Source organism: Rosa rugosa, chromosome 5, assembly GCF_958449725.1.
Source record: "Rosa rugosa chromosome 5, drRosRugo1.1, whole genome shotgun sequence".
NCBI classification, from domain to species: Eukaryota; Viridiplantae; Streptophyta; class Magnoliopsida; order Rosales; family Rosaceae; genus Rosa; species Rosa rugosa.
In genome coordinates, this window is record NC_084824.1 from 1,375,054 (window position 1) to 1,390,469 (window position 15,416).

At 37.5% G+C, this 15,416-nt stretch overlaps 1 protein-coding gene, 1 long non-coding RNA gene and 1 pseudogene across 2 annotated transcripts; 2 read left to right on the plus strand and 1 right to left on the minus strand.

Moving 5' to 3' along the window:
* The first annotated feature begins 8,911 nt into the window (after positions 1-8,911).
* Positions 8,912-11,065, plus strand: LOC133708584 (uncharacterized). The gene is made up of 8 exons (XM_062134057.1): positions 8,912-9,024; positions 9,149-9,445; positions 9,533-9,810; positions 9,910-10,083; positions 10,183-10,290; positions 10,432-10,501; positions 10,610-10,708; positions 10,835-11,065. Exons 1-8 carry the CDS (start codon positions 8,914-8,916, stop codon positions 10,928-10,930), a joined length of 1,233 nt encoding a protein of 410 aa, XP_061990041.1. The 5' UTR covers positions 8,912-8,913; the 3' UTR covers positions 10,931-11,065.
* A 1,558-nt stretch (positions 11,066-12,623) lies between these two features.
* LOC133713066 (uncharacterized) lies at positions 12,624-13,428 on the plus strand. The gene is made up of 3 exons (XR_009847751.1): positions 12,624-12,804; positions 12,892-13,015; positions 13,172-13,428. It is a non-coding gene; the product is annotated as an uncharacterized LOC133713066 (long non-coding RNA).
* Positions 13,429-13,549: 121 nt separating this feature from the next.
* On the minus strand, positions 13,550-15,389 carry LOC133713194 (non-functional NADPH-dependent codeinone reductase 2-like; annotated as a pseudogene).
* Between the last annotated feature and the right edge of the window lie 27 nt (positions 15,390-15,416).

Genomic DNA, 15,416 nt, shown 5'->3' on the forward strand with positions numbered 1-15,416 from the left:
CTCTCTCAAATCAAATCTAATTTCTGAAACCCAGTCCTCTCTCACCCAGATTTCTCTCCTAATCTCCTTGACGAATCGATGATCGACGGCGGTTGCATGATGGGCAGCGACACATCTCTTTTCGGGTTGCCACAGAAAGTCTAGAAACCCGTAGAGCAGAGAATCGTAACCCACCCGTGTACTTGCTCTGTTTTTAGCCTCCACTGACCCTTCCAGAAGTTCCATGACTTCTAGATGTTTACCGTGCCAAATCTATAGATAAGAGAAAAGCATCGGAGGAGAAGAGGTTTTTCATCGGAGGTGATGTTTTATTGATGCTTGTAGTTTTGTGGTTTTGAATCGGTGGATTTTGTTGTGGTTGGGTTTCAATTGATCTTGGTTTTTATGTTTTGTTGAGGTAATGATTTTGGTTTCTATGTGTTTGGGTATGGTTTTGTGGTTTTCAGTGGGTGGTTTTTGTTGAGGTTTGGATTGTTAGTTTTTATAGATGTTTGGGTGTTTTGTTGTTTGAATGGTGATGATTATTTTGTTCTTATTGTGTAGGTTTTATGCAAAGGAGTATTTGGCTTGTTCTTTTGGTGTTGTTAGTTGGTTTTACTTGGTTGTGCTGCTGTGAATCAGGTATTTAAGTTTTGTTTTCTGATTATTGATGAATCTTCTGTTCTTTAAATCGGAGGAAAACAAAAAGCGAATAAGCTCGATAAGAGTTTCTTCTATTGAGTTGGAATGACTTGGAAACAAGGAGATTGAGCGATGAGCTCGCTATGTCAAATTAATGTCTGACAGGAATTGAAGTACTATAGAAATGTAGGAAATAGATTCTATATATATATATATATATAGAGCACATCTATTAAACCTCTTTCTTTGGTTAACATAAATGATCTCTCTTTAACTTGACGTCTTCATGATTGTAGGTTTGGATTTCTCACTAGAACAACATCACTGCAAGAAGGTGATTGTTACTTTGATAATTTCAATTATTGGTTTAGCAATTGATTTTGGTTTTTTTATTTTATATATATATATATATATATATATATATATATTTTATTGAATTCTGATTCCAGGTTTTAGGAATTGATCCGTTGCCATCTCACTATGTGGACTTGTTGTTTACAGTGTCATAATTATAGATGTGATTCTACTTCCTCTTTATTTGTTTGCTAAGGCTGTTTTTTTTTTTTTTCTTTTTCCCTTTTGGTTCTTTGTTGAGGGTTTTGTTTTCTTCTTTATCGTTAACAGTTAAGTATATATTGCTTGAATTAGTTATATGTATTCATTTAAGAAGCATTCTTGCTTACATGTATGTTTTGACATGTCTCAGGAGTGACGAACTCAGTTTATCATGGGGCTTTGCAATTCAGGTTTGAGCATATAAGCTTGGTGTCAATTGGCTTGCTGGTGAAGTTTTGAGGGGCTTAAAATTTATCAGGTATATATGAAGCTATATTCTATGCTACTTGGGTGCTGAGAAGTGAAAATTACAAAATACGAAAACTTTTTTATAGTCTTATGTACAATTGCATGTTTACAGGGTCTCAAACTTGATATTGACCGGTTTGATCTCCAGAAAGTAAAATTACCGGCCAGGTAAATATATTTGTTATTGCCTCCTCTATATATATTCTTCCACAATCTGATTTTAGTCTTAGTATAGTTATTGATCGTCAACCTACAAACATGAACATGAAATCCCTATATTTTGGTAACAGATGGATTGAAGTTGAGAACTTGAGATCTAAACATGGTCTTTGATCTTTCATTCTTTCATATATTGCTGTTTGTATTTAGCTTGGCTGCTTTTTTTTTTTTTTTTTGGTTCATTGTATGAATTGTTTGTAAGACTTGATGTGGACTTATCAATATTCATTAGGAACTACAACAACTAAGTTGCATACCTTACAGAATAGGCAATTAGGATAGGATGCTTGTGTTTTGCTGTGAATCTGATAGCATAATTAGGATAGCATAATTGATACCAATCTGATAGCATAATTAGGATAGCATAAATGATACCAATCTGATAGCATGTTTGTGTTTTAGGCATCCAAATGACCAAATATAAACTCTAGTTGTTCTATTACTGAAACAGGAATTTGATAGCTTCTTTGACTCAAAAGTCGACCAAAAAAAAAAGATAGTTTTGGTTTTCTAGGTTTCAGAAGCAGTGAAAATGAAGCATGTTTTATATGTTTTTAGTCCGAAATCAAAATGTATGGGTCATTGAATCTGTGGTTTTGTGTTGGTGGATTCAAATTCTTATGAGATTGGGTTACTGGGTTTTTTGCAGGTGAAGTATTTGCAAGAGCCGGACAACAATACCAAGTGTAAGTAATTTGTAGTTTAACCAATGTGTTTGTTTCGTGGGCTTATTAGTATGAGTTTGAGTGTTTTTGAAAATCTAATGGTTTTTATTGTTTTGCAATGATGAATCAGCCTGCAAAGCCAGAGGCAGCGATCTCCGCGTTCATTTTAAGGTACAAAAGAACTTGATACTCAAAACTGGCCGGTTCAAAAGAAGTTGACCAAAATTCTAGATAGTTTTGACTTCAGCTTGTGGATAGACAAAAAAAATATATATTATTATTCTTCACCATTACATTTTCTAAAATGATACCTTTTTTTTTCCCCTCTCAAATTGATCTTTTCCTGTACATTAATCTCAAGAGGAACAAAATCACCAACCCAAAGTTTATCTTCACTTCTTTTAAGTCTTTCTTTGTAATCTTTTACTTGCATAAAGCAATCATGTAGCTGCAGATAATAAAACAACATTCATTAACTTTAGGCAATGTTCCAAAGAGTTTACTATCTAGCAATCTGATCGAAAACACCTTGGACAACTGCATGTCTCTGGCCGCCTAATGCAATTATTAAATGATGTTAATATTTCTTTTATCTTTGATAATTACATTGTGCGGCGTATCTAATGTTTTGATACATCTGTACAGGTCGCTGAGATTGTTGCTAACTTCATTGTGAAGGGTCTGGTATTCCAGCAAGGTCGTAGTTCAGGCATATCGTCAGGCAATTACAAGTAAGTTTTTCTTAACATCGTATCTCAATGCATGACTTGCAGCTCTTGTATAGTTTTTTCATTAAATATAGATGATTGAGGATTGATCTTGTACATTTTTCTTTTTTACTTCTATAGTTAGTTAGTTCTGAGCAGTATAGCATGTATTGTGTTTGGGATATATAAATGTATGTAAGGTGTTGTACAAATCTTGATTATTTTACTTTTTCTGTGTAAGATGGATAAATCATGGATGAATGCTGATAGAAGGTCACGCAAGTTTGAGGTAGGAGTAGGACAGTTTCTGAAATTTGCCTCTGCTAATGCCAACAACCAAGCAAAAATACGTTGTCCTTGCCTAAAATGCTGCAATACTGATGGATTTTCCATTGGAGTTGTTAAGGACCATATTTTTTGGAATGGTATTGATAGTAGTTATAAGCATTGGAGGTGGCATGGAGAACCTAATACAGCTGCCATTTCTGGCAATAGAAGAGGGGAAGCTGAAACTGTAGATTGGGATGGGGGTAGTAGGATGGGAGAGAATGATGTAGAAGGAGAGAGTGAGGATGAGGAGATTTCAGAAGACTCAAATGAGTTTCTGAAGTATGTGGAGGATGCCGATAAGCCTTTGTACCCTGGTTGTACCAAGACAACCAAGTTAAATGGTCTGATTCAGACATTCAATCTGAAAGCAAAGCATGGAATGACTGATTCCTGCTATTCTGACATGCTGATAATGATCGGGGGTTTGCTTCCTGAAGGAAATGAGGTTCCTGCATCTTTATATGAGGCAAAAAAATCACTTAGTGCATTAGGTATGGAGTACCATAAGATTCATGCTTGTCCAAATGACTGCGTCTTGTATAGACAGCAGCATGCAGATGCTATTATCTGCCCCACTTGTGGTGCTTCAAGGTGGAAATTAGGCAAGGATAAAACTGAAAAAGTAGGGATACCTGCCAAGGTTTTATGGTACTTTCCACCAATCCCGAGGTTCAAACGGTTTTACCAATCGGCCAATACAGCTAAGAATCTGACTTGGCATGATTATGGTAGAAAGAAAGATGGAATGATGCAGCATCCAGCTGATTCCCCGACTTGGGATTTAGTTGACAAGAAATGGCCGGAATTTGGAAGTGAGCCTAGGAACCTTCGACTAGCCCTCTCATCTGATGGGTTTAATCCTCATAGTTCTCTAAGTAGCAGGTACTCTTGCTGGCCTGTTATACTTGTGACATATAATCTTCCGCCATGGCTATGTATGAAGAGGAAGTATATGATGTTGACGCTGCTGATCTCCGGACCAAAACAGCCTGGTAATGATATCGACGTATATCTGCAACCTTTAATAGATGATCTAAAAGTCTTGTGGGATGGGGTTGAGGGAGTATATGATGCCTTTAGAGGGGAATACTTTAAACTAAGAGCTATACTCCTCTGGACCATTAATGACTTTCCCGCTTATGAGAACTTGTCAGGCAGCATTGTGAAAGGATACAATGCTTGTCCGATATGCGTTGATAAGAGTGGACCATATAGGTTGAAGAAAGGTAATAAAATGTCATTCATGAGGCATCGTCGATACCTACCTAGACATCATCCCTATCGAAAACAGCGTGCTGCTTTCGACAATACAGTAGAGGAGGAGCTTGCTCCTGTACCATTAACCGGAGAGGAGGTGTTTGCTAGAGTTGAGGGTATGAACTGTGCATTTGGCAAAAAGTGTCGTCCTGCAAAGAGTGTTGAAGACCGAAGCAGGCCTTGTTGGAAGAAGAAGTCAATTTTCTTTGAACTAGAGTATTGGAGATATATTCCTATACGACATAATCTCGATGTAATGCACATTGAGAAGAACTGTTGTGATGCTATCATTGGTACATTGCTAAACATTCCCGGGAAGACAAAGGATGGGGTTGCTGCTCGTTTAGACATGGTTGAAATGGGCATTAGGACTGGTTTGAATCCCAAAATTGGTGCCAAAAGAGACAAGTTACCTTTAGCTAGTTGGAATTTGCTGCTAAATGAAAAGAAAATAGTTTGCAACTCTTTTTTCAATATGACAGTGCCTGTGCGGTTTTCATCAAATGTTAGGAGCCTTGTCTCTATGGATGATTTAAGACTTGTTGGTCTTAAATCGCATGATTGTCACACTATCATGCAAATTCTGCTCCCTGTTGCTTTACGATCTGTTCTTGAGAAGCCTGTTAGGTATGCAATCATTCGCTTCTGCCTATTCTTCAAGGCTATATGTGCCAAAGTGATTGATGTTTCCAAGCTACAAAAAATGCAAGCTGACCTAGTTATTACAGTTTGCTTGCTTGAGAAGTACTTCCCACCATCCTTTTTTGACATCATGATTCATTTGACTGTGCATCTTGTCAGAGAAGTAGAGCTTTGTGGTCCAGTATTTTTTCGATGGATGTATCCATTTGAGAGATACATGAAAGTGTTCAAAGGATGGGTGAGATGTCGTAGGCACCCTGAAGGGTGCATAGCAGAGTGTTATATTGTCGAAGAGGCTGTTGAGTTTTGTGCTGAACGTATGCTTGATGATGCTGGTACTGCTGGAATCCCAGAAAGTAGCAAAGCAGAATTTCAGAATGCATCCAAACCGCTATCAGGTGCTTCCATGATTTCTGTTTATGGAAAAGAAATGCATCAAGCACATCTTTGTGTATTGCAGAATACGGAGGATGCGTTGCCATATTTCCTGTAAGTCATTACTTATTCCTTTTTTCTTTTTCTTTTTTAATAATTATAATTAATGTCAGCAAATTCCCTTCATTATTTTCTATTTCTTGCTAAGTGTTTTGTTTTTCTCCTCCATCCAGTGAACATTTGGAGTTATTAAAGTTGCTTTATCCTAAGTTCTCAAAAAATGAAACGTGGTTGAAGAATAAACAGAATCAGACCTTTTCGAACTGGTTAAAAGAGAGGGTAAGTTCTTCATTATTGATACATTTGCAACAATAAAATATTATGTTTTGATGGCTATGTAATGTATGTACTGTTTGCAGGTTTCAAATGAACTCATGTTTGCTGACAATAATGTTTCACATACAATGAGATGGATGGCAGCTGGACCAAAGAATGAAGTGCCAACATTTAGTGGATACCAGGTTAATGGTGTTGATTTCAACACCAAGGAGCGTGACAATCTTCGATCTGTTCAAAACAGTGGGGTATTTTTGCTTGCTGATGCAATGCAGATTTCTAATGCAAGGGATAAAAACCCTAGAACAGATGATATGCACTTTTACGGTGTGATTAAGCATATATGGGAGTTGGACTACTACAAGTTTAGGGTACCTTTATTCAAATGTGATTGGGTAGAGAATGTTAGGGGCATCAAAGTAGACGAACTTGGGTTTACTTTGGTGAATTTGAATAGGATAGGGCACTTAAATGATGCTTTTGTCTTAGCTACGCATGTTAAGCAAATATTTTACATACAAGACCCCCTTGATGTGCAATGGTCAGTGGTAGTAAGGTGTCCAGATAAAGACTACCAAGAGGCTAATGATGATGAGGAGCTACAAGATATTGAAGTGGAACAGCAGCCATATAATGCCACATTGCCATCTATTGAGACTTTTGATGACATAGTTGGTGATGATCACATCAATTATATGCGACCTGGAGATGAAGCCATATGGGTTGAGAATGAAAATAGTCATCGTCGCTTATAGGATTAGATAATAGGGTTGTTTCCTTGCACTTTTGTTTGCTTCACCCGTCTTTGTACTGTGTGATTATTGATGAAATATATGAACCTTTTTAATATGTTAGTTGTTTTGTTAGTACTAGGTTCAATTTAGCTGCTAATGTGTTGTGTACTTTTGTGTACTGTGATCTGCTATTTGTTTTCAACCATTTATTTATACATATTGCTAACTGTTGACTTGTTTCTTTTAGGTCATGGCTCCCCGGTCTAACAACACAGCCAAAGCTAGAGCTATAGCACTAAGGATGAAGGCATTGCAAATGAAAAGAGGTCAAAAGATCGTGTCAAAACCAGCTGTTGAACATATGCAGGATGTACCACTAAAATCTACCTTCGCTCAGCAAGATGCAGCCCCTAATAAAGCTGCAACCCCCAAGAAAGCTCAAGCGACATCAAGAAAAACAATGTTGACACTTGCTCACTCTAACAAATCTGCATCCCCAAAGAGAAGTGTATCCAAGCAAGCTGGTAAGTCCAAGAAGGCAGCATATGCACGTAATGTTGGAAAGAGCAAGGCCCTTGATGAAGAGGACAACCTAACCGGTGGACTACAGTTACTTAAGCGTGGGATGGTAACGATGAATCGCATTTCAAGGCGACTTATTCGTGGAAAGAGGCTGAAAGTTGAGTGTAATGCTCAAGGGGAACCAATTGGAAAGGCAGCTAAGGAGATGCAGTCCTATATTGGGGTATTGGCACGTACAAGGATCCCGATATCTATAAAGGATTGGAGAGAAGTGAAATTAGATGAGAAAGACAAAATCTGGGAAAGTATTGAGGTAATTAATCTGACTATATGTTTAATTGTATGATAATGTTGTTCTATATAGCTGTGTTACTTGTATTCTACTTATTTTCATTAACAATGAGCAAATATTAAAGAAAGGTTCCCGCTTATGGTTTTGAACATATGCAGGAAGCATTTGTGGTGCCTAAGGAGTGGAAGAAATTGGTTATTACATCAGCCGCCAATAAATGGAGAGAATTCAAGAGCAAGTTGACAAACTGGTACATTATGCCATATTTGGATAACCCTGAACTGTTGGAGTTCCCTCCCGATGATTATCGATCCATTGACCAGCGTGACTGGGATAAGTTTGTTGCTGATAGGACTACCACAAAATTTAAGGTTTGGCAACTACTGAATTTTAGTCCAAGAACAGATGATAATGCTTTTATTCTATGTCTATATCTGTTAAAATCTTCAAGACGCTCTAATATTGTGGACACTTCTGCATACTCTTTGAAGGAACTTCGCGAGGCACAAATAAAAAAGCGAAAGGAGAATAAGTACCCTCATCGAATGGCGCGAAAAGGATATGCTAATCTTCAAGAAGAACTGGTTAGTATAGCCTTTTCTAGAGTACTTTACTGTATAATTGTTCTTCCTTGGATTTAGGACAAAGTAATGATCATTATACCCTCTATGTTCATATAGTCTGAAACAATACCGATCGAAGAACTTGATCGTGCGACAATGTGGGTAAAGGCACGACAAGACAAGACCGGCAACTTCAACGGGCCGGAAGTCAAGAAGACAGTTGAAAAAATTGTAAGTTCAATTACAAGTGTAATTATTTTTTCTGAATTTTTATATTTAATTTGCATCATTCATGCATCTGATGCTTCTATTTTATATTTACAGGACAAACTAAGGCAAAAATTGTGTGAAGGTGAAGTGAATTCTTCTGGATCAGATGATATTCTAACATTGGCATTGGGAAACCCCGAGGCCCCTGGCAGGGTACGAGGTGTTGGTGGCTTTGTCAAGCCGGCTGCTTACTTTAATATACCAAAACGCCGAAAGGAATCTGTACAAGACACCTTGAGGGTGAGTGTGAAGAGGATATTAGCTGAAGAGAAAGAAACTATCATTGCCAATGAAAGAGCTAAATGGGAGCTGGAGATGGAACATCACATTGCCAAGGAAATAGCTGTTTGGGAGGATAGGTTTAAGAAGTTGGAAGAAAAGGTTGCGAGGAAAGAGGTTGACAATGATTCATTGAAAACGTTGACACCATTGAATGATATTGGTTCTGGACAAGGCAGCTGTTCCCGGCAAAATGACAAGGGTATGAAGGTTGGTCAAACTGAGCTTGCTAGAAATGTCAAGAATAAGTTAATCTTGAACAATGCTGCACAAGTGGATGTTGAAGAGGAGACTGCTATGCCGTTTCTGGATAGTAAATTGAGCAGCAAATTTGCATCGGTTATTGAGGATGATGTTGGGATAGTTGGTAGACCTCTCATCAAGACTAAATTCTGGGAAGAAGTTCCGGTAAACTACACCCTATTACCTTACCTTCCTTCCTTTACTTTCTGTTACCCTTATGGTTAGATTGATAGATCATACTTACTGATGCATGCCGATTTCTGAAATCTGATTTATGCAACTGTTTCAGAAATCTCAGGTTATGACCAATACGGTCAAGTTGGAGTCTAAGCTAGCAATAAATTCATTGGATAATGTAGTTGCTCTTGGAACCATCGTTGAAGTTGATATTGAGGCCAGCAAACAAACAATCCATGGTGTTCCAATGGGAGAGGAAAATGTGCGCGTGTCAGTCACCAAAGCTATTGTTGAAGATGCTTTGCTACCATTTCCTATCAAAGATGAGATTGTCAAAATACGCGATGCGATTGGCACATGCGTTGCTTGGCCTAAAAACTTGATTATACCCCCCACAGTTGAGCAAAAGGTAATTTCATTTGTTCATTAGTACATTTTCAGAAACCCTAAACTATTTTGATCTAATAATGATGCATATTATTGTTTATAAATATAGGAAGGAGTAAAGCGTAAAATTGTGAAGAAGAGAAATAGAGACATATATGATGATGATGATCATGATGACCTTCAAAACCTGCCAGCCAAGTTGCCTTTACCCCTAAAGATGTTGTGCCAATGGGCCAACACATTCTTAAAGGATGGGTTCACCATCCACACCACTTTGGGAGAAGAGCTTTTAGGCCATCCAAAGAAGGTAGCTATCTTTAGGAGGGATGTGTATGCCATGACCAACATGAAGGAGATATCGAACGGCTCATTAGTGATGTATATGAGGTTTGTAGTGCATATTAAATCTATTAAATTGTATTAGGTTGTATGGTGGCCATCTTCAATGTTGTAATTGGTGTTAAACTAAATCTGCTGTTTTTGTAGCTACCTCTATCAGGTTTTGAAGAAAACAAAGATGCTGGAAATGATCGCCTTCATAGACCCTGATCACACTGGTGCACTTGCGTGTGGAAATCCAACAGAACGAGCTCGTTCTCTAGCTGTTCGGTATGGAAATGGGAAGCCTGGCCAGGTTTTTCTAGTTCCATATAACTCAGGGTAAGCAATTTTGATTTAGACCTTACCTCCTAATATCTACAGTATAAATGCATGCTATCTTCATTAATTTGGGTATTGAGTTGAACATTTTAATGTTAGTTGTCATTGGATGTTGACGGTTGTGAACCCCGGTGAAGAAGTGGTGCACTTCATGGATCCATTAAAGAGGCGACTCATCACCGGTGAATGGAAAACTATTGTGGACGAGTAAGCGGCTTCTACATTCAGTTTGGTTCAATGTTAAATTGGTTGTTATACTTGCATTTTGCTGGAATTATTTATATCTAAATGTTACTTTGTAAGTTGTTCAGTTTCTGGCTGATTGTTGTTCTCGTCATTTTGTTTCAGTTCCATCAGAATATACAATGCACAGAAAAATAAGAAAGGCAGAAAAATAGTTCAATGGAAAAATTGTGCGGTACGAGTTGCAAACCAGCTAACTATATGCTAGTTGATTTTACTTCAACAAATGTTCTTTTTATTCCATAGCATCAGCCAGGTATTCAATAATTTTATGATGTTTCAGGGCATTCCGGAGCAATTGGGCGATAAAACTTGTGGACTGTGGATTATGCATTACATGAAAGACATAGCGGAGGACAAAAATCAACAGTGGAGTGCTAAGGTATATATATATATATATATATATATATATATATATATATATATATATATCAACTCCTTCCAATTCTGATTAATGTTGTGAAACATATCCATTCACATTAACTTGTATTTTTTTTTATACTTGCAGTGGGAAAGGAAAGCAAATCACTTCTACACACAAAAAGACATTGATCAGGTCCGGGCCGAGTGGGCAAAGTATGTCAGCCAATTTCAGCAAAGCTAGTGTGTCGAGAAGATTCTAATTTTGGACATGCATCATCTATAACCCATATTAACTAGTTATGCAGTTGGTCTAAGTATCTATTTTTGGCCTGCAAGTACAGTTTATGATCAGTAGCTAGTATGAGATATCAGTGGTTTTTTGGGTTACATTTGTTGATCATTCCAACTGCTATGGGTTATTGAACTGATGTTTATTAAGTTTAGCTCCATGATGGATGTATGTATAGCTCCAGGAACAGATTGATCAAATATTGGTATTTTTGTGAATGGATTTCATATTTGATGAATGCATTGTGTTGTTCCCAGATTTACATGATTATGGCACAACAGGGATACGAGTATGACATCTGGAATAGAAAGCAACAACAAAATGATGTTGTTGGACGCGTCAAAGAACAACAGAAACAAGAAAAATTGTGTTCATATTTGGACACTCAAACAACAGAAAATTGTCATCTAAAATAGAAAGTAACAACAGAATTAAATCCAAGTGTGTTGTTTTTTATCCACTCAAAAAACAGATAATTGTCGATAGAACCAAAATTCTATGGTTACAAACAAAATGAAACAACATTTAACTATCGCTCAAATTAGCTTCAAGCAACAAATAATTGTCCTGTCTGTGCTCTTCAACCTTTAGTTAACTGTTGTAGAGTATAAATCACAACAATAGATAAATGTAACCTTAACAACTTTCAAACCACACTTAATTGTAACTCCAAGTTATATTCCACAACAGATAACTATTACTATAAGTTAATAAAAACCACAGACAACTGTTATTTGTATTCCTTTTAAACGTCATTTAACTGTCATCTATGACTAAACTCAAACGGTAAATAAATATAGTATTAACTAAGTTTAATGCACACTTATCTGTGACTATAATGCATATAAAACAACATATAAATGTTATCGTAGGAGACTAAAGACGATAGATAATTGTATTCTAAACTGAATACGAATGACAGTTAACTGTTATTGAACTTAGAATAAAACAACACTTAACTGTTATTATAAGTCCATTCAGACCACATAAATTATAAGGAACTGTTATTTGTTTCTAGTTCACACGACATTTATCTGTCGTTTGAATTCACTACCTCATGTCTCGATTTCATCAGACAACAGAAGACCCAAAAAATTTCTGTCGTCTGATAAATAAGACGACAGAGGAAATCTGTCGTCTGATTCCCCAAGAGACGGCACCGTACTAGACAACAGAAATTTCTTTAATCAGACGACAGATATCCTCTGTCGTCTGATAGCTTTTTTGGCATAGTGATCGGTGAAGTACCGTTGTGGAGTGAAGCGTAAAAAGACAACACTCACCTAGACAACGAAAATATATTTTTTCAGACAACGGTGCGCAACCGTTATCTATTTTTGATTTTGTACTCAGGGCCGGCTCTGAAGGTGTGCAATGAGTGCAACAGCACAGGGCCCCAATGTGAGAGGGCCCCAATTTTTTTTTTCATGTTTTATATTTACACATATAAATATTAAAAATTAGGCCCCAAGCAGACCAACCTATATATTCTTTTCTTCTTTCTGCGTTCAATTTTTTTATTCTTTGCTACATTCTGGTGATTGAGCCGTTCACATGTGATTGAGAGGGCCCAATTTTTGTTTTTTATATTTAAATTTAATATTTAAGCTAAATAATATGGAAGAGGCCCATCCGGCCAAAAGAACATCTCTCCTTGTTTTTAGCAATGTGTCTCTCTCTCCTCTCATCAATTCCATCCGTCCGAAACCTCTCCACTTTTTTTTGTTTCTTTTGTGTTCTGTCTCTCTCTCCCAAACTCCCCTCCTCAATTCCATCTGATTCTCATCGACCTGGCGACCTCAGTACCTCAATACTCAGCCGCTTAGGTATGATTTTTTGATTTGTGATTTACAAATAAATTAATGTTTGCTTTAGTATTCCTAATGGTTTAATTTGGTTTTCAAATTGTAAAGGTTGTGGCTGTTTAGCAATTTTCTGGGATTCTAAGAATTGAGAAAATTGGAGAAGGAGTGGTCAGCGGACTGCGGACGAGACTCTCATCTCAGTCATCCGAGTCTTTGATCTTCAAGAAATCAGGTTCTCTAATTTACATTCATTTGCTTCTTGTCTCAAGAAAGATTAAATGGACTTGCTTCTTGTCTCAAGAAAGATTAAATGGACTTGCTTTGATTTCGATTGAGAATGAATATCTTGGAAAAATCAATTACGATAAACTAATTGATGATTTTGCAGCTAAGAAGGCAAGGAGATGGATTTTCAAATGAATATCAATCAACACTACTGGAAGAATGTATTATTTTGAGGGTTTTAGATCAAACATCTTTTTGTAATATTTTTTGTTGCAAACTTTATAATTGTATTGACTATTTAGCCTCTGTTGTAGGCTCATCTAATGAGCTATCATTGATCATTGTTGGCTATTTGATTTTATATTGTGAGTTTGTTCGACTATAAATATAAAACTAAAGCTTGGAGGGCCACATTTTAAGTTCCGCACAGGCCTCCGAAAAGTTTGAGACGGCTCTGTTTGTACTAGTGGTGCATTAATAGTCGTTTCATATATAATTTAATAATTATACTAATGCATGCACGTAGTGTGAATTGTGATTGTTAAATCTCTCCATCTCACAACTCCTCAAGAGTCTTGTAAAGGCCATGATCCGCAACGAAGTCGAATGCAGGAAATCCTCTTTTCTGTGGAATTTGATTGATCTTCTCCACCTCATCTGGACAAAGCTCCCACTCAAATATATCACTATTTTCACTAATCCTCTCCTTACTGAAGCTTTTCACCACGAAACTCACCTCTTGCTCGTATGCCCACCTCAGACAAACCTACATGCATGCAAATCGATCAATTCAACTAGATATAATCATCAAACTTTCATATCACAAATTATGTGCGCTCAAAGTTCACATTGAATGTTTAACAAAAAAAATTTCATTACTCTAGATTAGCTAACGTACCTGGGCAAGGGTTTTCCTTTTTGCATCTGCAATCTGCTTGAGCGTCTCAGATTCCATGATTCCATTTGAGCCCCAACGTGTTCCTTTTGCTCCAAAGGAGAGTAGGCCATGATTAGTATACCATTTTTCTAGCAAAACTCTCTTAGCTTTCTCTGCTGCCAAAGCGGGTTCATCCCCACCTAAAGTTGCGAATTGATTGTATAACCAATTAGAGCATTCACCGCTACGTAGAAATATATAGGAAATGGAATGATTTTTTGGAAAGAAGGAAATGAAATGAACTTGTTTCTAAGACCCTCTACATACAAGAATTATTTTGCAAAATAAAGCCAAAAATAAAGAGCTACGTATATTGGAAAAATTAAATTTGCACACCTCCACCAGATCCAGCATATATGGATATATGTATAGATATACAGAGGTATAATTTTTACTATTAACAGTTCTATAATGTGAATCTAAAGATTCTAAACTATTTTTACAATATTATGTAGAGATGCATGTAACGGATCAATAGTTGGTTGGTTGACGGCAGGAGGGATTTTAGCAGCAGCTAGCAGGTTCTGGATCTTTTTGCATGAGAAGTTGCTAACTCCTAGAGATTTAGTGAGGCCTAGCTTCTGGCACTCCTCCATGCCACACACCCTTGAAGTCGATTGGAAGAAGGTACTCTTTGTCAAACGGAAAGTCATAGTTTCCCGGCTTCACACTCACCGGCCAGTGAATGAGATATAGATCAAGGTACTCCAGTCCTAGGTTCCTGCATGAACATATATATGCATATGGATATCTGCGTGTTAACCTATCAATCAATTCCACAAATTAATGCTGAATAACTCACCTATAGTAGTAGTTATTTTACTTGAGCGTAGTGCGAATTGCAGGTAAGACACGGTGGGGGTGAGCATCATTGCACCACAGCTTGGAAGTGATGAAGAGGTCTTGCGGGGATTCGATGAGGCCAAGAGAAAGAGCTTCCGAAATGGCTTCACCGAGACTCTGCTCCGTCTGGTAAAGAGCGGCTGTGTCAAAATGTCTGTAGCCAACTCTGATCGCATCGAGAATGGCTTCTTTTACGATTTCTGAGCCAACAAAAGGGTATGTAGCAGTTCCGAAACCTAGAACAGGAATGTTGCTTGTTTTCCCAGTTGATGATGAGACCAGTGGCAACACTGGAATGTTGATGGTGTTGAGAATATATGTCATCCCACATGGGAAAAATGAGACCTTGCCTATGGGTTTATAAGGGTTTGGGCCACTCCATCCATTGCCAATTGGTTTTGGATGTGAACCCCAGATTACTTTATCATGGTATCAAAGCGGGTTACCCACGTGTGCATGCCTAACGGCCACACGGGCTCCACGTCACCCAAAGTTGTCCACGTGTATAGCTTGAAAATTCGTCACACGTGCGGGGGCGTGTTGAGAATATATGTCATCCCACATGGAAAAAATGGGACATTGCCTATGGGTTTATAAGGGTTTGGGCCACTCCATCCATTGCCAATTG

Coding starts and splice junctions, on each gene's coding strand:
- LOC133708584 (XM_062134057.1), top strand. CDS start 8,914: ATGCCGTTTCTGGATAGTAAATTGAGCAGCAAATTTGCATCGGTTATT. Junction 10,084..10,182: donor CTAGTTCCATATAACTCAGG/GTAAGCAATTTT, acceptor TTTTAATGTTAG/TTGTCATTGGATGTTGACGG. Junction 10,291..10,431: donor TGGAAAACTATTGTGGACGA/GTAAGCGGCTTC, acceptor ATTTTGTTTCAG/TTCCATCAGAATATACAATG.